The 25,182-nt window shown below is 37.9% G+C and overlaps 1 protein-coding gene across 3 annotated transcripts in view; it reads right to left on the bottom strand.

The window, feature by feature from the left end:
* RAB3IP (RAB3A interacting protein) overlaps positions 1 to 25,182 on the bottom strand; it is a 29,750-nt gene extending 4,568 nt beyond the window's left edge. Inside the window, exons 1-8 of one of the 3 annotated variants that reach the window (XM_066992919.1) lie at positions 25,048 to 25,181; positions 18,799 to 19,074; positions 18,341 to 18,602; positions 10,910 to 11,005; positions 8,291 to 8,368; positions 7,729 to 7,932; positions 4,845 to 4,973; positions 2,493 to 2,605 (exon numbers count right to left, since the gene is read on the bottom strand). In XM_066992919.1, the coding sequence (XP_066849020.1) occupies positions 2,493 to 2,605; positions 4,845 to 4,973; positions 7,729 to 7,932; positions 8,291 to 8,368; positions 10,910 to 11,005; positions 18,341 to 18,602; positions 18,799 to 19,074; positions 25,048 to 25,133 (1,244 nt within the window). In that variant the 5' untranslated portion in view covers positions 25,134 to 25,181. Of the gene's footprint in view, positions 1 to 2,492; positions 2,606 to 4,844; positions 4,974 to 7,728; positions 7,933 to 8,290; positions 8,369 to 10,909; positions 11,006 to 18,340; positions 18,603 to 18,798; positions 19,075 to 24,167; positions 24,730 to 25,047 lie in introns of those variants that run through there. The other 2 variants (XM_048065445.2, XM_066992920.1) reach the window with 2 other exon arrangements.

Genomic DNA, 25,182 nt, shown 5'->3' with positions numbered 1-25,182 from the left:
AAGAAGAAGCAGCCTTTCAAAAGTGAAACAAAAATTATTAAGCTTCTACAGTTCTAAACAGTCGCCCAGAGGCCCTTTTAAATAGTCTGCAGCTGGCCCACAAAATCATGCAAGGCAGGAGAAAATTGAAGAGTGTATATGATTTTCCACAGTAATTTATGAGGACTGACAGAAGTCCATTGATCCAAGAAATACTACAGTGGCTGAAGCAAGCTGATCACAATTACAGCCAAGCCTTTGTGAGCAGGCAAACAGATTTTTAATGCTAAGAAAATAAAGCCCTTTTTTCCCTTCTGGCAACAGAACTACCTTCTATATGTTATCTTCCATCACACCAGGTTAAACGCTGGCATGAGTTACTACTAATGGCCGAGTTCTGCACCGTACAGCTTACCGCTTCGTTCCCCGTGGGGACAATTACTCGAATCCTGTGGGGAAACCCAGCTGTCTTTTGTTAAGGCAATATTTCCTACACACCATCACAGGCACTATTCAATAACTTTTGTATGTCGAGAACCTTTCTTCGCTATTATCACAGCTCCCTGCCCTCCACTCCTTGTTTTGCTGTTGAGCAATTTATTACCTGCTATTTTATGCATCTGTTCCCTCTATCCTCCAGGCAATTGTACAATAAAAAGAATTCCTTTAGGAGCGTTATTCTAATTGCCATTAGTATTTATTTACACTGCTTGTCTACATTACGCTACCTATTAAACATGGTTTCAATAAAAATAGTGATTTTCACCATTTAAAATAGAAAACATGAAACTGCAAAACTGCTACTCTGATTAAGTAAAAACCAAAACAGCTGTTTCCCATTCGGTGCCAGCAATATTTAAGACAAAGCACATTTGCTGTCAAATTAAGCTTAAATACTGCACATTCCTCACCTCTTACTTAACTACAAACAATAATATAGAAGTGTTTGTCACTACGTGACAGTGGGAAAAGCAAGAAAAAATATATACTTTTTTTTATACATCTAAAGTAACTAAAGTACAGTTTGCACATGGATCTTTCAAAATATTAATCTATGCCCAGCCAACTAGTTTGGATTACATTGGAGAAAAAAAGGTTAAAAATCTCATTAAACTTTTGACTGATGCAAACGAGTGCCCTCTTGGAGTACTTTATCAAGATGCAGGAAAGTTGCTTGAACCACAACAATTTTAGAGGAGTTTGCCAATTGCTCTTTAATGACACACTTGTTTCAGTAGCTTCTTGCTGTCCCCATTCTCTGTGGCAGCTCATAGTGGTGCCTCTTGGCCTTGAAATCACCACCCCTTGAGTAGCTCCATCACTTGTGGTTAGGCCTTCTGACTGAGGACTGTTACAGCTCAAAGAACACATTTTCTGGTGACAGTAGTAAGCTGAAGAATATCTGAATGCCTGAATTTTGTTGTCTTTGATCCTTACTAGCTTAAGTCGTAAAACATAATATTCATTTTATACAGATTCTTTAGAAGGAGAAGTAAAAACTTTCTTTTAAGTGTTAAGTGTATTTTTTCTTCAACCCAGAAATAATGAGGAAAAGTGAGAATTAAAAAACAGTAGTAATGAGAAAGAAAAAAAACTAGATGAAAACATTTTGATGCAAGTCTTCTACCAGAAATCTGAGTCTATCAAAATAAGTATTACAGAGAAATGTTAACTTGTCCAAAAGATCTCCAGCAGAGAAGCGAAGACTTTCTCAAAATGTGGAAGGTTCTGTATTAACAGTGGCTTTGTTGCTTAACCCTGACATACACTAAAGCACACTAGAAATCTCTTCTTCTCCACGTTCATCAAAGCCCCAGTGCCTCAGGCAAGTCTCTCCCACCTAACCTTGTTGTCTGCATCAGTACCTGACATCAAGTCTTGCCTCAGATTCCTCTAGGACCATTCCAAACTTTCTAAATCAGCCATCTGGTCATTCATCCACACTTCTTACTTTAGGTTTAAACTCATCCTCACTTTCAATCCCTCTTCATTACATTCCTCCTGCTCACATTCAGACAGTTTATTTTACAAATCTCCTCTCATATCCCTCAGCTGACTTTGCCACTCTGCTACATATGCCCTCCATTTCTTATACCATAAATATTTCAAGATGTCTGACATTCAGCCTGTAATACTTCTACACCTATTTTTTCATGATGTTTTCCAGGTGATAGCCTTAGTTGAAAAGACTTCATTTTTAAGTATCAGGCTGGTCTTCACAGAAGTGAATGTTACTTTTACTTCACCTAGGATGCACTGACTACAAGCAGCTCTCCCAAACAGAAAATTTATCTTAAAATGCTAATATAGAACAAACCTTTACCATTTAAGTTTAGTTGCTTACTTTCACCATAAAATTTTGAAACAGCAATCTTGAAATCTGAGATTTTAAGAAATATTTACAAGTTTAAGATATACAAATTTCAATGAGGTGATCAGTTGATAGCAGTTTTCTCAATCCAAGTTATCTCAAATGAGTGCAGATTCCCCCTCTGTCTGTTAGCTTAACATACTTTGGTCCCCCACATTCAACTGCAGAAGCTTTCACAAATCGAACAGGTTGCAAGCCAACAGGTTCAATGCTCAGAGTATTGTTTTCCACAGCTTCCAGAACAGCTGAGGCCAACTGCAAGAGAAATTTAGAAAGCAGTTAAAAACAGCTCAGTGTTATCCGTTGCCTCAAAGCAGTGACACATTTCTGCCTTTGTAAAGTTAGGAAAACTGAAAAAGTCAACTCAAACAGAAATTCAATTACAAATGAGATTTTGCCTGTGCCATACACAAGAGGTCCCATTCCCAGGCTCCAGTTTGAATTCTGCCCTCTAAATAACCCTGCCCTCCCTGAGGCAAGATAACTGCTTTTACAGCATGGAATGTTATGCTTGACTACTATGCTAACTGTATATTCAGTCATTCCTCATAAGCCCAAATAGCACGTACAATTGCACAAGCAGTGTTTCTTTCAGATAGTGGATATGGCACAAACTTTGCTTACTTTAAAAATTGCTCTAATTTTATTAAGTTCTATGGAAAAACAAAATGATGCAGTATGACTTCTATACTTTGCCAAAAAAAAAGTAAATATTAGTCCACTTTTTCAGCCAAAGATAGCTTTAGAAAGGTGTTCAAACAAGACTGAACAATATATGGAAGAGCCAACAGGCTACTGTGACTTTGGAACACTGGCATAGTTAAAACATCCCCTTCATTAACGTAAAGAACTGAACTTTGTTTATTATTTATAATCACACAACCATTACACACTAGAAATATGCTCTTTTTGCTTGACTGGACACAACACTTGCCCAAGACTACTGTTTAAGTATGCACAAGTAATACCCATTACCTTGATTTAGAAGACTGTACTATTTATGTTAGCAGTTAAACATAATTTTGTGCCCACATTCCTTGCTACTAATAGAAATATTTTTCAATTGTACTTTAAATGTTTTAAAACTAGAACGTTATGAAAGAAATTCATACAAAATACTCTTCCAATACCATTTACCAAATACAAAACAAGATTACACTTACACACAAGAGTCTACAAAGAGATAATGTGATACTTCAACTATTCAGAAAACTGCATTCCCAATTATCCAAAAACATAATACATGTGTAATTTATTAACTGCACAGTAGTTTGCTGTTATTCAAAGGAAAACAGAAGTTTGTCACTATGCACAGCATCTGGAAACAATAACTGGTATAGCTGACCAGTGCTAGAAGCCTCATTCTCTCCTTAAGAGGAAACACCATTCTACAGTAACTGTATCACTACTGAGGTGGGAAAAAAAAAAAAAAAGTTGCTGGGAAAGACAGCGGGGTGGCCTACTTACACATACTGCAGAAGTAATTTAATTCCCATAGTAAGAAAGTAAACTTTTTAGTGGGTGAGTTTCATATGATGCTCAAGACCAACCATAATGAACTGGTATACAATTCACTAAAAGATCATGCACGCTTCTGGCCAGAAAGTAACAGCAGATGAAAAGCATGGGAAAAGTGCACACACCATAGAAAAACAGATAACTATCCTGAAAAAAACACAGCCTTTTCCAACTGAGACTTTTAATCTTATTAAAAAAAGTCTTATTAAAAAAAAATCAAGTTGGAGGGCTTTAAAATTTGTTATTACTTTATTAAAGATCTACAAATAAAGTTCCTTTCCTCTGGAGAGTGATACTACAACTACAGCCCATAAATGCTGCTTAACAACAAAGAGTAAGTACAGCAGTTGCAGCTGGAACCAGTTCCACAGTAATCCCAGGATGAGTAAAACACCATTCCTTCCTCTGTGTTGGGGAAAGCAGGGAATGGGAAAAATCACACAGTCACATCATTCGTTTAATCTGAAACCATATTCCCAAAGTGTCCCTGCTGAATCACTTCAAATCCCAAAGTCTAACTCCTGAAATTCAAACCTCTCTTCAAGAAGATACCCAGACTTGGCCTTCCACCTGCTCTGATTGATGGGAGAGAAAATAGGGCCACAAAATTAACTGTGTTGGGCTCTATAAACAAGGGGCAGCAACAGGACACTGTGTCTACTAAACAGTACCTTGGACATACTGAGGGAAAACCTACCATCCATTCCTACAAACACTGATTCTGCTAGACAGCATTAACATCTAAAGGTGTAGATAATCTCCACCTATGCGGCCGTATCTAGAAAAGCAAATGGTGAAGAAAAAGTGATTTATTTCAATACTCCAGAATAATCTTAGGTACTTCACTATAAACTGTCATACCGTAATGGAACACAAATGGTAAAGCTTCATATGAATAGATTTTAATAGTCAGTTAGCTTTTTAGGAAAAAGCTTTTTAAAGGAAAAGTATCTGTGACAACATTTAAACTGTTTACCTCACTTTTTGAGAAGGTTAAACATGGAAAAATATCTTCCCGATAAATTTTGTCCAAGAAAGGACATGTTCTGTCCATAGTAGGCTCATCCTTCCAAGATCTGAATTCATTGTACAAAGATAGGTCAGCCTAAAACACAAAGATTCACATATTTAGTACTGTAATTATCACACCGGATTTGATCATCTACAAATATCCACAGGTAAATAATGAGCCTGAAGACTGTGTCTCCTACCACACTGAAAGAATATTACTATGCCCCAGCTACAAACACCTCCTTAAATTCACTTTCCTAAGTTATGTGACACCAACCTGACGTGCTCAGACTGGCTTTGAGATTCTGTTGACACAGACTTCAGCGCCTTTTCCCTCCAACTGGTTGTCAGATCCCTTTTCTGTATTACAACAGGCTTACATTCCCAAAACCAAAACCTAAAGGTATATGGAGAGATATAAACTGCAGGCCAAAGATAGGTCAGGAAGGTGAGGAGAATAAAACCCAAAGATGAGATGCAACAAATGGAAGAAACAGTCTTGTAGAAAAAGTGCCTCTAGAAATGGCAGGAAGTCATGCAGAACAAGGAAAAAAAAAAACAAACTGTAGTCAAAGCACAGAAGACAAACAAAAAGATTACTAAAATGGAAAAATGAGACGCAGATCTCAATGCTGTTCCCACTGTAAGCTTCTTTGCCACTCCACTCCAGAGTAAGAGGAACAGGTGAAAGTGCAAAAAGGAGGAGTGAGGATGAAAAGCAGTATTTTAAGAGAATGTATTTTAAAGAAAACCCTAGACACCAACAACAAAAATTAATACTGCTTTTACAATATGCATCTTAAAAAGCAAATGTGATTTTGAAGTCTTATATTAAAAACAAATAATGTAGATGAGATAGTGAAAAAGGGAAAACAATGTAAGCTAAAAATCAATTTTGATTTTTAATTCATTTTAAAAGATCAGAACCAACCTCTTTTAGTCTTTTATTCTTTACCATATTCTTTATTCTTTCTCTGAACTCCCAGCACTTTACCATTCTTTTACACGTTTCAGGGAGTACTTTTGTTTCTTTTTTTCCTTTGAAAAAATTCTACAAAAATTAGACAGCAGGTTTGTTTTCCAGTAGAGCTACTTGCCTTGCACTCAGGTACAATCAGGACCGACCATCTTAATTAAGCTTGTCCACAAACGTTCTGGTTGCTAGGCCACCAGCCTCATTCCATGAACAAAACTCAATAGGTGTAACTTGCTCCCTAAAGGAGCATTTCCCATACCTTACAAACCACCTTAGGTTTGGTTTTAAAATGAGTACAATCAGGGGATATCAGCAGAAAAATGCTATTTTAGAATCGTACAGTATAAATCAAAAAGTTATAATGCATTTCTTAGCAACTACTGGTTATTTTCTATATCTACCTCAATTTACCCAAACCTATAATTTATAAATAAGCTGCCTTGAAAAAATTGCTCAGTGAATATAGCTTCCTGCTCTTCCTTTCCAATCTACAGTTACGTGTATATCTGCTCCCTACCTTTACTTGCACTTTCACTAAATCAAAATTTTGATTACCTGCAATCAAATACACAGCCAATTGTAACTACAATTTTTAAAATTTTCATGTTTTAATTTTACAATAAAAAAACATTAGAGAAACATTTCAGTTCTTTGAAAAATAAAAAAACACTGATGCATTTAGCATTTACACTGAGTAGATGTTACCTGCCTGCCTAAGATCCAAGCAGCTATTCAGCTTGCCTAAAACATGTTCAATAGCAAAAGCAGTAGACACATCTACGTATCCTTGAGGTTATTCCCAAATACTAGGGAGTAGTTATCCGGGATGCTGGCACCCAGAGGTTAGTTTCCAAAGGTTTCTCATTAGAGGGAATCATTAATCGTTGTCCACCATTCATCTTCCCCCTGTCACCTGCGATTGTATAGATTGTTGCTCTACCTTCAGAGTGTCTCAATGTAAAGAGCCCTAGTCTCCCTACACAGAAAGGCTTCTATTGCTTAGATCACGTCATACTTCTTTGTATTTTCATTATGTCCTTTCTGAGACGGAGGTATCATAGCTGTGTGCAGAAATGGATGCATACATTTACCTCCCTGTTTATACATCAGTGTAACACTTTTTGTTTGCCATTTGTTCCTTTCCTAACAAATCCTAAGCCTCTGTAGGTCTTTGATCATCACTGAACACTGATACGGTACCTTTAGAGAATTATCTACAAGTACACTGAATTTTTTTTCCTGCATCATGTAGCTAATTCCAAGCCCACAACTGCACGTCTGCTATAGTTGCCTTTTTTTTTTCTAGGTATATTACTTCTCATTTATTGATTTTGAAGTTCATCTGCTGTTCCACTACCCATTCACTGTCATGAGATAGACCCTTCTCACAGCTCTTTGGACACTTTCAGATACTACATTCTGAGGACCTGAGAACCAAGCTATTCCCTCAGTACTTCCCCATTCTCAACAGCATGAGCAGATAAAAACAGAGGCCTTCTGGGACTCCAGTGGTAACTCTTCTCTTCTTCAATAAATTATCATTGATTCTGTTCCCTCCCCCCAACTCCCTTTCACCCATTATTGATCTACAAAACAATGACTCCTCTTGTGACAGTTTTCTATGAAACGTTTATGAAAGCTTATGAACTTCCAGTGGTGGACTTTGTTTAAAAAAAAAAATAAGCAACTAGAGCCTGCTGTCCAGTTACACTGTTCTTATACAGTACCTACTGATGTGTGTAAAAACAGTCTTTCATTAACAAAAATATCTCTTCAATAAACAGTATTGCAAGATTTAGTATATACTAGAGAAAAAAAACACTGAGAAAAAACAATAAAACTTGCTTATTAGCAAAAAGAGGACAATCCTCACCTCTTTGCAGTCTTTTACAATTGGCTGCATCATGGTAAGGTCCTGATGACTGCCACCCATAGCACTACTTGTACTCTTGTTTCTTGCATGCCCTTTCTTAAAAGGAGTTTTGACACCAGACTGAAGCTCCTTAGTTGGAGATGTCGGTGAAGTAGACAGCACTAGCGTTTTCAATGCTGCTACTTCAGCCTGAAGGACATCAATCTTGAAAATAAAAATGGACAGTCAAACAAAAATATCATATTAGCCTACAAACGTGTTAAATCATTTAACAATTTCCAATCACCTCTGTTCAAATCAAAATTCCATTTTCCAGCAGTACTAACACAGATCCCTATGCAACTGTGTATTTTAATAACACTAGCTTCTTGCACACCTTGCTAGCTATCTGATAAGATTCCAAAAAAGACTCTACATCTATCAGTGTTAGCTAAGAACAGGTAAAGGCAACACAGAACAACTCAGTATATATTTTAATACTGTATGCACATCTTTTTATTGTGCACACTATAGTTTTAGAACTATGTGAAAAGACAAAGCAAGCAAGTTGGAAAAAACTCACTTTTCCCTGTGCTTCTTTTAACTGTTTTTCTGCTGCAGCTTGTTTGACATTAGCTTCTTTAACCATTTTATGTGCTTCCTGTAAAAAAACGTTTAGCTGGTGTAAATGCTTCAATAAATTTACAAGATCAAGTTTAAAAAAATCCTACCGTTATATCATACTTTTGCTTCACAAAGATTACTTGTAAAACTTGTAAGCTGTGCAACAATCTGCTGAAGTTAAACAGTTACATAGCAAAAATCTATTATTTGGATTCATCACTGCACCAGCAAGTTCCTTCTCCTTGATCTTGAGCCCAGATAGAGATATTCAGCAATTCCTCCCAGCCACAGCCGCCACCACCACCACCCCCCTCCAGCAGAAACAATACCTGTCATGAATACCAGGCTCTGGTCACATTTCAGGAGCTGACAACTGAAGTTCCTTGGCCCCCAATAGAAAAATTTAACTGGTAGCAACAAAAGCAACACGGGCACATTCAAAAGAACTTCTCCCTTCTAGCCAGAATAGCCAGTTTTATTTTAATCAGCTGTAAACTTCTGCATGAAAAAACTCGTCAAACAACTGAAGTGTGAATTCTTACCATTAATTAAAAAAAAAGTAAAGTAAAAGCTTAAAAGTACTTAATAAAGGGTTAATAAACATTTCTTAAGTAGAATAGAAAAAGCACTAAAACTCAATCCAAGTAAGCAAGCAAGGCTAAGCTAATAATGAACAAAGCATAAAAGGACTGGGATTTTTTTTAAACATCTTTTTACCTCAGACTTCTAAGCCTTTTGTCTGCATAATGTATTTGTTTAGGCTCTGATCCAGCAATTTATGCCTGTGATCAAATTTCTGTTCTTATTTGGTACTTACTGAAGGCAACAAGAACTGAAAGATCAGGGCCACTGACTAAATTACTTGGGATAGGATTCTTCTCATATCTGTAAAGCGCCTAGCACATATCTGGACGCTATATAAATAAAACAAAAATGTCATACATCATCACACCAGAACATCTGGCTCCCATTGTCATTCAACATAGCTGTATAATATGGGTTCATAAAATTCTCTTAGTGACAGACACATGCAGGAACGGGCACATACACATCTATACAATGTGTACAAATACATTTAACATCGACCATGCAGTTTCTGCTTACGGATGCACCTTTAAAAGCAAAGCATGTTACCATGCTATCACAGTGTGATAATGGAATATATACATCCAGCTGTGCAAAACAAGTCTCGATCCTCCAGTGGGCTACATGAATATAAACTCCAGCATATCCACCCATACACTCATGAAATTATTGGGACTCAGAACAGAACATGAATCCAACAGCTGTAGATCCAAGTGCAAAAATCAAGAAACCTTAACACTGGTTTATTAGAGACTCTTAGTGAAATCACAACACAAAAGAAAATTCAAGTGACGTGCCCACAACAGCTGGGAGTTCTGAATAATTAAAACTCATTAAATAATCATTAATAATGTGTTATATTTCAACACAGCTTTAACAAACTGACACATTGTTTTAATTTATCGACTGTCATTAACATAAAATTACATGGGTAATTACGTCTATTCCTCTACAGTTAAAATGCCTGTCCATCACCTTCCTCCACCCAATCTACACAAATATTTATGCTAAAAAGTAGCTTTCCGGCTTTTCATGTTTACTCTACACGCAGAAGCTTCTTAAAATATTAAGTAACTTTGCCCTACTGGGATGATGAAATAAATTGCATTGCCAATTCACAGAGAAATCTGTTATTTCATTTTTGAACATGAATATTTTCCAGTTTTTATAGCACTTGTATACCATTACAACATCAAAAATATTGTTTCTAAAAACACATCTAACGTTTTTATCTCTACGTGTATGCTGAAAAACAATACTTACAATTTGGTAAACACAAAGTATCACTAGTTTATGAAACTTATTCCAACAAGTTTGCATATCATAATATAGCTTCTAGGTATTCCATGGCAAAATGACAACCAATTCTGTTTCAAGTGTGGATTTAAGATTTTTTTTTTTTCTGTTTAATGCAAGCTCACTTTGTTGGCACCACTGCTCTTTTCTCAGCTGAAAAGGTCCCACTTAAGAGTTCAGGGTTTCTCACTTTGCAACCAGGTTCCACCCTGGTGCATCACTCAGTTTTCTCTTCAAGTTTGTGGGAGTAACATGCTGCCAGACCCAAAATTCAAAAGCTGAAAGCATGGTTAAGTTATATACTGTTGTACCTCCATTGATCTGGAACTGTTACTTTGCATGTAATCACCATGACAACCCCAAATTTAGCTCTTATCTAGATAGCCTTGTTGTCAGACAGAGAAGCTGTCTCAAAATAGTTATGCCAAAAAATAAGCCTAAATAGTTTTAAGCTTTCTGACACATTTGCCTTATTTTCTTCATTTTGTGTCTAGGCAAATTGACAAGCTCAACATCTCTCATCTAAGTGAAAAGTCTACTGCTTACTCTTAAGCCTCTACCAACACACCCAGGTCTTCAGCACACAAATCCCTTTATAAGCTTATTGCAGAAAAAGTCAGCATTAGATACACTGATTCTACATAAAACATCTGGCTCAGCTTCCTTTAAGTATATCACATCGAAGACTCCAACAAACCTCAAACAGACTAGCTGTAAGTTCTTCCAATTCCTGTCCAAGTTGATCTCGCACTTTAGAAAGCCTTTCACATTCTTCATCTTTTAACTTCAGCTCCTATGGAAAATTGAAAGTTATTTATTCTGACTTAGAGTAGTAATTTGGCCTTTTAAAGCTAATACTATAGAGAGGGGGGAAAAGAAAAAAATATCAGGAACACAAAACCTTCACTAAACAAAGCCTTTCAAAATATTAGTCTTAAAACTAGAAGCAATTAAATTAACGCCGTGCATACATAGCTATTTCTTCCTCTATACAGCAATCTACCAGGCCAATCTACAGTATCTCTAACCTAAACATCAGCATTTCCAAAATTCAGAGGTAAAAAAAACTTGTCTTCTCTTAAAAGTATAGAAGACTACAGTCCATTAAAACATAGATAAAATTAATCACTGGGACAGACAGAATACCAGTTCTGTTTACCCATTCCTTAACAGACACTTAAAAGTAATCCACCAGTATTTGGTTTTGTTGTTTAAAGAAAAAAGTTTTCAAAAATAGCTTTGCCTCAAGACAATCCCCAATTCTCTTACAATCTTAAAACATATCTTATTATAAATAGCGTCTCGCCTGTAGGTCTCCTTATGACTAACATAATTACAAAATCATACTGTGATTTTATCTGTAACTCTTGTTTATGCAGAGATACATAAATCAAATGAAAATAGCTTATGAAATTTAAAATGTTATTTGTCTATGATAGCACTAAAATATCACCTAAGCGAAGAAGGCACTTCTACAGTAAGACCTTAGTACAGATTTGGCAGTATATGGGATACACATGCCCAATCCTGTCTGTGTTTTCCCAAGTCTGGGGAAAAAGTGCAGTATTTTGGCAGAGGAGTACAAAAAGTTTGACTGGGAATTTGAAAGAAGAGTTCCTCTCCCCTTTCCCACCTAAATGCTGGAAGCTCTAGCAAGAAAGAAAAGGATGGAGAGAAAAAACAAGGGAAAGAAAAGCAGAAAGCAGACCATTCTGACCTTTCAAGTGTTTCTTTTATCCATAACTCCCCTCCCATCCACAATCCCCACCTAGCTCTTCTCCATCATCTTTTCTCCCTGCCAGTCTAGCTCCTACGGTAGTATCACGCCTGGGAGGCAGGACCCAAGTCTGTCACTGACATGTTAAAGACGCCAAATACAACCTAACAACAGTTAATGCTTCCAAAACCTCCAGAAACCAGCACAGAACGGACCCGCCTTCAGAAAACTCCAAGAGGCCAGTCCCTATAGAGTCATCAGGAGGCCAAAATGTCAGCTTCTGTACGTTTCTAGGAGGTAATTAGTATTTCTCCCAAAGTCTTCATGGTTGAGTAATGCTGTACACAACAGTGTGGGAAACTACACCTCGCCTTGCAGCAGGCTCCCAATTTCTGCGGTGAACTGGCAGCAGGTTTTCCTCTAAGATGAAGGTCTTCTTGTCTGACTCCAGCCCCTAAATTTGATGCCTTTTCAAGACCCATGTATTGGAAAATGCATTGTTTCTTTCTTCTTTTATTTGATTTTAACTTTGGACATTTTCATCAATTTTTAGTTTAGTTTATTTGCTATTTTACTTTCCATACATAGTCCTTTAATTATTTTGAAAGGTACCACTTACATGTGGTGGTTTTTTTCCACAAACATGGTATTTTTCTGATAGTACTCAACTCCTACTTACTATGTACTATACTGTACACAATGACCTATTTCTAAGGAAAAAAAATAGAGAAAATAAAAAGAAGGAAAATAGATACAGGCGGAAGGAAAAAGGAATACAGAAAACTAAAAAGAGAAAAGATACTGAAAAAAGAAACAATCTATTTTTTTGTTGCTTTAACATATTTCCCATGTAAGGTATGGTTGTTAATAGGGAAATGAAAGATTTGATGCAAAATGCTTAAAGCTTAAGTTTTATATGTTCCTATAAATACAGCGCATACATCAGTACTTTTTAATTCTTTGGTTTATTTCACTGATTTATAAGGAAAATGCTACACACATCTTAAATACAAAAGTGCTGTGACACATCGTAAGAGGAGGTTGTATTAAGATTCAGGTCAAGAGCTATCAAACTCACAACAAAGGCAGAACCAACTCGGCTCACTTCTGGCCTATCACCACCAATACACTATTCCAGGCAAGACTGTTGCAGCTTTGCCTGTAACTAGGAAGATTAGGGGGAGGCTTAGATTAAAACGTAGGCAGGCGAGTAAAGCTACGTAATGAAAGCAAAAGGGAGCTGACAGCGTGCAGTCTGTTGCACACAGCTGCTTAGCTGCATGTCAAATATTGGGCAAATTTCCGTGACACGACTCCGAAGGAGCACAATATACCACGTTATTTTGTCACGTAAGTTTAATAGCTCCAGCTGATGGTTTTTATGCAGGGAAGAAATAAAGAATGCCCAAAGCAAAAGCTTATCAGTTATTAGAGCCATTACCACCACTTGTGCCTTAAAGCCATTACTGAACACTTTCCAGCCATACATAACACAGAGGCAGAGAAGACAACCACGTGCACTAGATGAACCATCCCTGCCGCAGCCCTCCCCACATCACCGCTCTGATACAGCACATGATGATCAGCTATTGTAAAGCAGAATGCACAGTTACTGAAGTAGGTGATAAAAATTTGAAACTTGCATGAAAAAGCTTTTTTAAAATATATATTCCTGTATCAAGCGGTCATATTACTGCTTATTTCACCTTGACCTTCATGAATAGAGTACAGGGTGGGTCTTTAGAGAAAAACAGTGCAATAAGTAATGCAAATTACTGCTTCAAAATAATGTTTTAAATTCCAGAAAGAAAGTCATCCTGGATCTGGTTCAGGAATTTAAGCAAGTCATCACTAAATGCAAAAGACCAGAAAAGAACAAAAATCTTCTAGAGATATCACCTAAAGTCAGAACTGCGGAATACGGCTGAATTCTGAAGTTGAAAAAAAAAAAAAAAGTTGGCACCTTAATAGAATACATTTAAATTTGTCAGATTTTCATTCAGCACCCACTTGAAACAAGCTACACAGAAATTTGTCTTTTGGATCCACATTTACAAGGGTTTTCAATGCGATTGAACTGTTGATGGATCTACATTGAATAGACTATTGAATTATATGTCCTATGGTGTGGCTGAAGATGCTTCTGTTTTGCATGCATGTAGTCTTCTACTTGCCTGAAAAAAAATTTGATGCCTGCAACATACTACAACAGCATCAGGCAGCAGTGTGGAAACAAGTCCTTCGTCACTCAACGACAGCAACAAACTCCTACAACACCCTCAGAGAAACCATCTTTAACACTGACAAGCCAGTGGCCTTACAATTCAACTGCTATTTGCTTTAGAAAAGTTTGGAAGCATACTCTTTGGTGGAGTTTGGGATGGTATGTTTTTCCGGAGCCTTCTCATTTTTATTCTTGATGAATTTATAAGCAAGTGACAGCAGAAATATACGAATTCCAAATGTTCTCATATACTGTTCTGGGAATTCCTGGGCAGTTATTGCGAATATATTTTTTCATTAATCCACACAGTTTCTAAAAATACCATATTTTTCTCTGAAAAAATACAGATTTAACCTACAGCAGTGTTAGCCTACTCAGAAACACTATGGTGATAACATCTGTTACACTGGATTCTTTGACAATACAGGCAGAACAATGGAAAAATCCACTTCAAACCCTGTATCAAAACGCAAGATCTGAAGACATAAATAAAACTCATTAGTCCAGTTTGATCTTATGACATGAAGAACGCATACAGAAACTGAAGCCTCTGAAACAAAATCCAAGTCTGAGTATCATGCTCCAAAAAAAGCTGATATTTACAATATCATGTTTTATACTGCTACTCCTTCACAAAAAATCACTGTATCGGTGTAAGAAAACCTCTCAGTTTCACTCTACTAGGGAAAAATCAATCATGCAAATTTCTATTACAAAAATCAAACTGGTTTAGTCACCGCCAATAAGCCTACAGATCTTACTCTAAAGATAGTAGGAAGCATGGAATTCATTCTCAACCCAAGTGTGGTATTTACTGTCATCATTTCTGGTGGACTGCTCTTTCCTCACCGGGAAAAAGGGCTACCCATCAGTGTGAGCTGAAAATACAACGCGCCCCAAGAAAACATATCAACACAGAAAATTAAGTTTCCCTCTGCAGTTAAAGATGACATCATTATATTGACAGTCCAATTCATGACTGAGTAACTTCATGGTCAAGTCACATGAAAATTCAAGGAAAACTTGACCATGAACTGCCACAGCTCAGAAACTGCACACAAGCTATCCAAATATACATGCAGTACGGCAGTTACTCAGTATGAAAAACAAACAGAAAGTATCCCATTGCTAAGGCTCCACTAAACTTGCACGTCAAGAAGTACCATATATCAAAATGGCATCATTGTTCTCTCCATGTTACCTAAATGTGGTTTATTACAGCCACAGTGTCACAGCTCAATCCAAAGATGGCTGAAAAAAATGCAAATGTACGGAGACATGAGGAGATAAGGTCCTGGGCACTGAATTACTCAGCCTTTTAACTCCTCCTCTATTTCCTTGATGCTGTTTTAAAAACAGGAATAAAACACGTGGAAAGGTTCAGATCATTTAAAGAAAGGGCTCTTCAGCTCCACTTTATGAAGTACAGCCAGAAAGTCTTCACTGAAAAAAAATGGCCTGAATGGACTCATAGAGTAAAAAATATCAAGTTTTAATTTTAAGGCAGCATTTTGAGGCAAAAGTATGTCCAACCTTACACACTTACTATAGAGCGTTGCCCTACAGTTTTTTCCAGCCCAACCTCTCTCACAATCTTATATGATTTGTGACTGCAACTTACCTAGATTGAAGCAGAAAATACATTTCCTCTCATCATGAAACAAATTTTTGAAAGATTTATTCTTCCAACAGTTTTGCCAGCAATGCTGTTCATTTTGAGAAGTAAATTCCTTAGACTGAATAAATACAAGGCATATATAGAAGCAGAGAAAACACCTTTATCCTATTCCTGAATAATTTCAAGAACCATATTTAGATGTCCAAAAACTACATGTTGTATATATCACAGAATCATCTAGGTTGGAAGAGACCTCCAAGATCATCTAGTCCAACCTCTGACCTAACACTAACAAGTCCTCCACTAAACCATATCACTAAGCTCTACATCTAAACGTCTTTTAAAGACCTCCAGGGATGGTGACTCAACCACTTCCCTGGGCAGCCCATTCCAATGCCTAACAACCCTTTCAGTAAAGAAGTTCTTCCTAATATCCAACCCAAACCTCCCCTGGCGCAACTTTAGCCCAGCGTTCCCTAATATAAAAAAACTGAGAGCATATGAAGAAAAAAGTTGTATTCGAAGCATGAAAAGAATTTAAGTAATGGATCCCTAAGCCTCAAAATTCCTGTTTGCATTCTCGTTACAGTTCCAATCACAACTGCAACAAATTCAAATCAACCTGTCTTTAACACATATCACAATTGCATACACAGTTCAGGTAAGAAATTTGGAACAAATGAAAAAGGCAAGACAGCAAATTTGTATCTACTCTGTTCACTCCTGGGGAGTCCGTAAGTTTTCCAGGCTGAAGGAGTTCATAAAATTCAAGTGCAAACTGCAATTCTCTTTTCTCACTGTTCCTGACAAAGCTCATAAACTGAGGGAACAATAGAGACTTAAAGAGAATTTTAAATCATCATGTAAAAAACAACAAGCTGCACATAAGCACCACCTATTAATTATATCCCTGCAGATTTTTAAACAGCACTCAATGACAAAAGTGAATGTAGCTGGATATATATTCAAAGACTGCACGACCCTAAATACTGCAGAGTGGGCACAACCCTGTATGAACAGTCATAACTTTTGGGAAAAAGCAGTTGGAGATTAATTAGGGATACAAAAAAATTAGTCCCTATACAGGAAGTAGAAGAAATACTGTGAAAGGAACAGGGTTTATCACTGTGCACTTTGTAAAGACTCCTGCATTACTGAGTAATTCTGAACCAGAGCAAGCTTAGGAAGACAAGCAGACAGAAGTTATTCACCTGGTGTAATGCTGATAAGAATCAACCTAATGTGCTGAGAATTATTAACAAGGACTTTGACATCAACATTCTCAAGTTAGAGCTGAATCAAGTTTTTAAGAATATCAGAAATGTCTGAAAATACTTAACATGCATTTTGTATGCCTTAACAGCTTTAATGCTATTTCTTTTAAAACTACCTTAAGATATAGCTGAGCTAGACATAAAACCCACGCAACTTTACACTGGATTAACATTTTCAGATAATTCAAAGGTTACAGTAACAGATCCAAGTTACAGATTTTAAGCATGTTAGCTATATTTCTGTAAGTTGCCAGGAGCTGGAAAAGCTCTTCTGAAGTTTAAACTTTAGTTTGATCTTACTTTCTAAGGTTCCAAGTTTAACTGCTAGGTTTACATATGCACATCCAAGGTCCTCAACGTTAGCTCAGGTTAATGTTTCCTTTCTGTGGTCAAATGCTAAGCACGCAAACACCTCAGCAAAGGAAGCAACTACTCAGTGACAAAACAGCCAACAGAAGAAGTGATATCAAAATCCATATTTAAGATTCACAATGACAAAGGCAAATGCAGCTATGACAGAAACGATTACTACATTCAACAGAAAGGCAACGAGCACAGAGGAAAACAAGTTCAAACACAAGATCAGGTGGGCTTAAATCTAAATAAGAGTGGAATCATGTAGAGGAGAGGAAAGGGCACAAGTACAAACAGCACAAAATCTACTGGAAAGTTTAAGCACAGAAAGATGTTAGAATGATAAACAATGGCTTTGCATTTATATAGCACCATCCATCCAAACAAGACAAAGCGCTTTACAAATATTAACGAATTGAGCCAGTGTCCTCAAAGGCATCCATATTCAATTTGAAGTGTGGTGTAACAGTACTCTAAAGAACTTCAGTGACATCTTTATTGCTTCTTTCCTATACGGGCATTTGTCTATGATACATGGCAAGTACCCATGTTCTAAAATGTTTCTAAATTGACACAAGCTACACTTTTATACCATAGGAGAAAAAAAGACTCAAGAAGTATATAATCAGCATTATAAAAACTTAGAATGTAACAAAGGGATGACAGAAAATTACTCTTATTCTCAAATGCCAGAATGAAGGAATGGCCTACATTTCAAAGAAAAAGAATGTTTAACCAGAAGCTGCAGCATTAGAAACAATTATTCTTTGATAGTGTTTTAAGATATTAGCACTGCAGCCATTCAGAATAACTTTACTTAAAATAAATACATTGTAATAATTCTATTGTAAATGAGTAGGCTCGGACTGCCACCTATCATTCTGTCACATCAGAATCATAGTGAAGAGAGAAAAAGCAGTAGACAAGACAACAAGCCTTACCCTCTGAGCTTTTGCAAGTTCTTCTTTCAATCTTTCATAGCCCTTTTCTCTTACTTCCAGTACAGATGGGCTCCGTAAGTGAGATAAACTGTCTGTACTCAACCCAAAAATATCTTCATTTCCTTCAGCAACATCTGCTACTGTAGCACCCTGCAAAAACTCTCTCTCTGCATTATTGCTCTCCTTTCTGGAATTATTGTGATTGAATGACCCACCCTGGGGTCCAGAGGTAGAACAAAGTACTGCGTCGGTAACATTGATGCTGTAAAGAGAGTGAGAGGGTTTTTTTATTCATATTATATATTAAGAATAAATATTTCAGAAATAGCAGTAGTAGTGCTGAATGTACTGTTATGGACACTATTTAATATTACATGCTATATTAAAATTCTATCGTTAGTAAAGCAAATAGTTTGTAAGCAAAAAAAAATGCCAGTAAACAAATGCACAAAACTTACCTGACACCTGATATTTCTCCACAATTCAGCTGTCTGGGAGACGAATAAACAGGTTGTGTGGGAAGGTCAGAAACATTTAATGCATTGGGTTGGATTGGCGCGGAGGACACAACAGAAGGATGTGGTCGGTAAATAACACTGGGTGAGGTAGTTTGTTCCTGAGTGCCTGGCTCATTTACTCCAAGAAGATCTGGTGTAGTAGGCGAAGCGAGGTTCACTTCATGAAAGCCTTCCAAGGAGTCACTGGCCATAATAAAAGCCTCATCATATGAAACCCTGAACAAAATAATCACATCATCAGAATGCAGACAGGAAACGTTTGGTTATATCTTTATATAACTGCATATAGAGTTACAAGCATTTGAAATTTAAAAAAAAATAGACAAATATGGTCAGAACACTTCATGATTTAACAGAAGCTGCGGACAAATTTTGCACAAGTATCAACTTCAACCACCAAAGATTTTTTTCCCCTGCATATTGGACTGTTGAGTTCAGAAGCTCTAACAGCAGTCTCGACATCTAAACCAAATGATGAAATCAATAACACGCACTATCATAAAACAAAGTCATCATTAATATAGTCCAGAACTGTTTTGTATCAAAACACAAATGTTTTATATTCAAGAGTAGGAGACCTGTGAGGCAGAAAAAAAAAATTAAACCTAAAGCTTCCACTTTTAATCTCATTGAAACAAATAATCTGGAGACAGAAATCAGTGTACCTTTAAATAAATGAGAGTCCATAACAGTTTTGGTTAATTTATGTCTAACCTTGTAACAGTTCATTGAAGTGACAGAACTGGTCGATAAGACTTCTCATGAAGCATGATGATGTGTATTTAATACATCACATAATTAAGTGAAGATTGTGTATTTAATAAGTATCATACCAGAAATGAATTAATTCCATATAATACATGTGAAAGCGTACGACGAATTGGTAACATGGGCAATTTAACTCATTATCTTTTCATTTTAATTCACGCTTTTTACAAGATCAACACGGTAGAACAAGAATTATACAAACAATAGAGAAGCTCTGATTTTCTCCACGACTTATCAGATCATAAAATCTTTGCATGATTCAAAACTATAAACTGGTAGTAGTATGAAGAAATTTGTGAAGGAATCACTTAGCAATGATTACTCACTGCAAAAGAACATTTTCCATAGTTTATAAATGAAGACAAGATTAAGGTTTCGCAGAGGCACCTTACATGGAAAAGAACTGCAGCATCTGACAGAATCCGTGGCATCTTGTAGAGAAAATTTGCTTTGCTCTTTCTGTTGAAAAGAGCAGGTAAAGAGAAGATCTAGAAAGATGATAGATCCTAACCACAAAAGATGCCATCTACTTACTGTCATATGAACGTCCAGCTCATTATTTCATAAAACACACAGGAAAATGTCAGGAATGGAATGCGTGTACACACACAAATGTTTTAGTTACATCAATGCTTTTTGGTCACCTTAAACCTCAAAGAACACCGTTCAAAACTGTTTTGTGCCTCAGGTATTGTACTGAGCACTTACACATCCATGTTAAACAAGTTGCTTTACTACGTTACGTAGTATATTTGGAGCAAAAGGTAGAAAATTTGTTCAGACAGCAAGTTACCTACAGTGTTGCTGCTCTTTGTTAATTGCTCCCCAAAAAAACCAACAACCACTAAGAAACTGCCCAGACTTAAAGCACAAAGAGGACCTTACATAAACACAAAGGGACACCTACATGCTTTAAAATTCTATGCAGAAGTCTGTTTTGATCAACAGCTGTGTGTCATTTACAAAGAAAACTGTCAAAAATTTGTACTTTGGAGTTTTTCTATCATAATACAAAGAGCTAAGTTTTGAGTTTCATTTAAGTAAGTTTGACAAATATTCTTGTTTGCTTTCCCTATAGTTCTTCTTAGCTATTACAAACATTTTAATTATATGCTCTATGCGATGAGAAAACCTGTTGAGTCAACAAATTAAAACCAAGGGACTGCCAAAGCTACAGGACATTTCTTCAAGGTTAAACATCCAAAAATGTGTTCATGTCTACAGTAGAACTACCGCATGTCAGTATTTAGCATTTAATAACCTAAAAAACTTAAATAAGCCGTTTGAAGCAAACGCTGTGCAGCAAGCACACCAAGTAAACAGCAGGCCTGAAGGCGTGCCGTTCCTTATCCTTGTGATAACTTACACAAACCCAGCTACATTATAAAGTGCACGAAGTCATGCTGGCTCACACAGAAACAAATATATATATATATATAAGCCTGCTTATTACCTTCCAGACGTTGAAATCCATTTCCAGCTCTCCTCCCAGACTATCACATCATCTACAAGTAGTGCGTTTATCCAAAATATCTATCCTACCTACATGCCCCTGCTGCTATGAATCCTAGGTCTTTTCCTCCTAAACTGCCTACATCCTGCAGTGATCTTAATGGGCAACACCAAAAAAAAAAAAAAAAAAAAGGAATTTTATTTACAAGACTATCACCCTGCTTGTCCATTATTTATCAATCTCAGCTTAAACAGACCAGACAGATTTATGAGTAAGTAAACCCACTCGTACCTTCTCAGTTATTAAAAAGCAAGTTCTTTCTCATACAGCAAGTGAAAAAGTTCCACAAGTAACAGGCAGAGCTGAAAATAAAGCCCTTCAGCTAAACTCTTTCCATAGCCTGTCAAATGGGCACTCACAGGCATACCATCTGTGTAAAACACTTCCCATTCACAACTTATTTCCTCCCTTGCATTACTTCTCACTTTGCAGTGCGCAGGCAGAAGCCTGGTTCGGGTGGTTTGCCCAGTGAAGAAGCCTACACTGAATATCTCCGTTTTGAGACCGGCCAACGCCAGAACGTTGTTACCAAACACCTGCTGAACACGCGTTATGCTTTAATGAAATCAGACGTACGTGCAAAAAGCTAGGCAGTCCTAAAAAAAAAAAAAAAAAAAGTTGTATTTTGGGAAAGAGCTCTTAAAAGTAATGGTTAAAAAAAAACATACTAAATTTCAGTGTTATTGTATCTTATAGGTTTAAGGCTTGGTGGGGTGTTCAGATCATCGACTAGCAACAGCCTTGCTGTGGAAGAACGTGAAGCTTTTTTTTGTGTGTTTTTGTTTTTGTTTTTGTTTTGTTTTTGTTTTTGTTTTTTTTTTTGCAATTTGGATGCCATGCAAAATTCAACTACTGTAATAAACTAGTGTGAAACAACAGCGTAAGCTAATTTCCTTATACCTTTATCTGGAAATAAAGCCAATTTGGTGTAAGTTGTCATTTCATTACATCTCCGCTGCCCCACTTGCACTGCTGATTATCCACATAACTTCCTGAGGAAACTATGCACAAACCTGACATTTATCTAAGATTAATTTAAAGTGTGCTACAGCAGAAATGAGTTGCGCAACAGTTTAATATGCCTCTATAGTTTCTAACAAGAAACAAGAACTGTGAACGTTTTATACAGTCAAATTAAAACACTTCATCTAGTTTTCATGTTGTTACTTTAGAAAGGGTTCAGCTACTGCCTGAATGGGAGCAGCCAATAACCAAACGTTCACGACCTCCCTGGAAAGCAGCAACGTATCATGGATTGTTTTCTGTTGAAAAAGCAAAAATACTGCTTGAGACTGCCTACTACAAACCGAGTTTGTCGTTCACAAGCTGTTCGAAGTTGTCATCTTCAGCCTGTTGTTATTTAAAAGCAATTTCCTAACTGCTACAGCCCATTTAACAGCAACATTTCACACATGGAAAGCATCATTTTTAGCTTTGATGACGAGCACCATCACAACACAACTGTTACCTGCTCAAGGAGGAGGACACAAGGAAAAAGAAGTTACTACTTCTGAACATTTTGATGACACGCAAATTCTAGTCTTTACAAAAAATAGGTATACTACCTAGAGTGTTTTAATCTTCACACAGAAGGCTTTTCAAAATAGAATGAAGTCTCAGAGGCTTCATTTATGGGACTCTAAAGCTCACTTCTATTAATACAGGAGGGGGCAGTAGCAGCAGGGGGAGCGGGCCAGGAGAGGGGATTTTTTGGACCAGTTCCTCAGAAGGACTGAGGCACCATAAGGCCTGCATTCTTCTCAGTGGGTTTAAAAAAAATCAAGTTTGAAATAGTTGGCATTTATAGTCTGGAACATAATATGTTTCAAGTCCCAAAGAACTCAGCAGGGAATTACGGTGGCGGACTAATAAATACCTTTTCAAGAAGCAGTCCAGTCAAGTACTGCAACTCCATACCAACACCTACCAGACGCAAGCAGGCAGTTTAAATACTAAAATTGTTTGTAAGACTTATGTGGACATTAATTTAAGGTTCAAAACACCAATTAAACTACAGCTATGCCATGTGAGACATACATTAGACGTTAGCCCTGGATATAGAGTTTTGGTGGATTTTTTTTTTTTACAGGACTAAATGGTGTTTCATATATAAGCTTAGCCACAAAATTCATACAAGCTCAAACACTGTTGCTGCTGCGAGCTCACTGCACATACACAATTCAAGATTTGGCACAGGAATTCCCTTAAAGGGAAAAAAATTCCCACCTTTAAAAGTATGACAGAACTTTCCAAATGTGCAACAAGTTATTTTGAGGGCAGCAAAACACAAGAGAAAATAGAGTGTTCAACTGCTCCAGTGCTTAAATGCAACTTTTATTTGTGAGTGACCCTACACAACATATTTACCAATCGATAGCAAAAGAAACAGGTAGGCAAATCTATGGAATTTAAGAATTAGCAAAAAGAAACACTTGGTTCATATACGCATGATTTTTTTTTTTTTAAGTATTATCTAATTGTGATAATATTTTTCTATTGCATCCCCCCTAGTTTTGTCATATAATGCTATGTGGGTGGTTTTCCTTTCTTTACCCCGTTAACCATCCAAGCGCTATTTCACACTGTTTTAAAGAAACATGTAAGACTGTTTGATAGCAAGGCTTCATAAAGTTAAAAAAATTTGTGTTTTGCTTAAGCGATGATTAAAAAAAGCTTATTTGAAAACTGTTATGGGGATATCTTCAATTAGAAAAAAAAAAAACAGGTGCAGACAGCAAGCTGCACCTCATACAGGAAGAAACGAGCAGCACACAATTCAAAGATCTATATTTACAAAGTGCTTGTGAAACCTATAAATAAACACGGCTTAGAGTCTGCTAGACAGCACACCTCTTATTCGAGGGAAAAATCGGTGCTTTGAGAGGTGGAATACCTCAAGATTTACTGTGAGCAAACGTTCAGAGAATGCTGTCCAGCTCACAAAGTATCCAAACCAAGGAATTCAGCTGCAGATACTGTCCTCTTTCCAGGCACTGTCCTTAAGGCAGGGAGCACTGTTCTGCCTTACCTTGGGAAGAACTTCACGGTGCCTCCTCGGGCTGGCGCCTGCTCACTCCGAGCGCGGCGGCAGCGTAATTCCTGCTGAGACTTGGCCTGAAGACCCTCTCATTTTCAGCTAACACTGAAAATATTTCATTAGCGAGCTTAAGTAAAAGCGACCGCAGTTTTCACGGTGCGCGAAGCTTCCTAAACGCGCGTGCAGGTAAGTTTAAAGGAATGTTACGTCTGAAGAAATGGCTAGGATACTATTAAAGAGCCTGATACAACTTCTGGTCGATTTATAGTAGTATTTTAAATGCCACGTTAGAAAAGGGATTTAAAAAAAAACAATCAGAATACACGGAAATTTTCCGGGAAAAGCTGTAAGCTGATGGGGGACAGCGAGGGAGCGGTTGACCTGGCATCCGGCGAGTGTTCACCCCGTGCCGGTGGCGGCGGCGGATCTGGGGGCTGCCTCCCCCCGGCTGCAACGGGACCCGCCAGCTGCCGGCGCTTGTTATTTATTAAAAAGGGGCCCGCGGAGGGTGAATTATTTATCCTCCTTCCCCACCAGGTAACACTAACCAGGCGAGGCAGAACCGCGGCAGGCCCGGCTTTAACCCGCCCCGCGCCGAGCCGAGCCGTAACACAAACGCCGCCGAAAAACCGCTGCAGCCGCGGGTCTCGCCCCGCGTTTCGCCCCGAGCGGCCGCCACACGCTCCCGGGCCGCCTCACCTCCCACCTGCCTCGCAGGGGGACCGGGGCAGCACGGCGGCGCTCGGCGCCCCACGCCGCGGTTCCCCCCCCCCCCTCCCACCGCCCCAAGGGCGCCGACGGTTCAACGAAGCCCCCGAGACCCGCAGGCGGCACCGGGACCGGCACCGGAGCCGCCGCCGCCGCCGCGTACCTGCGCCGAGCCAGCCCCAGCAGCCGCCGCCGCCCCGCGTCCCCGCAGCCGGCCGGGGGGCGGTTCGCTGGGCCGCCGCCGCGCATGCGAACCGCCACCGCCCCGCCCGCATGGCGGCTGAGGCGGGAGTGTGGG

The sequence above is a fragment of the Anser cygnoides genome, chromosome 1, assembly GCF_040182565.1.
Source record: "Anser cygnoides isolate HZ-2024a breed goose chromosome 1, Taihu_goose_T2T_genome, whole genome shotgun sequence".
NCBI lineage: Eukaryota > Metazoa > Chordata > Aves > Anseriformes > Anatidae > Anser > Anser cygnoides.
The sequence above is the reverse complement of the archived record's forward strand: the minus strand, read 5'-3'. Positions and strand labels throughout refer to the sequence as shown.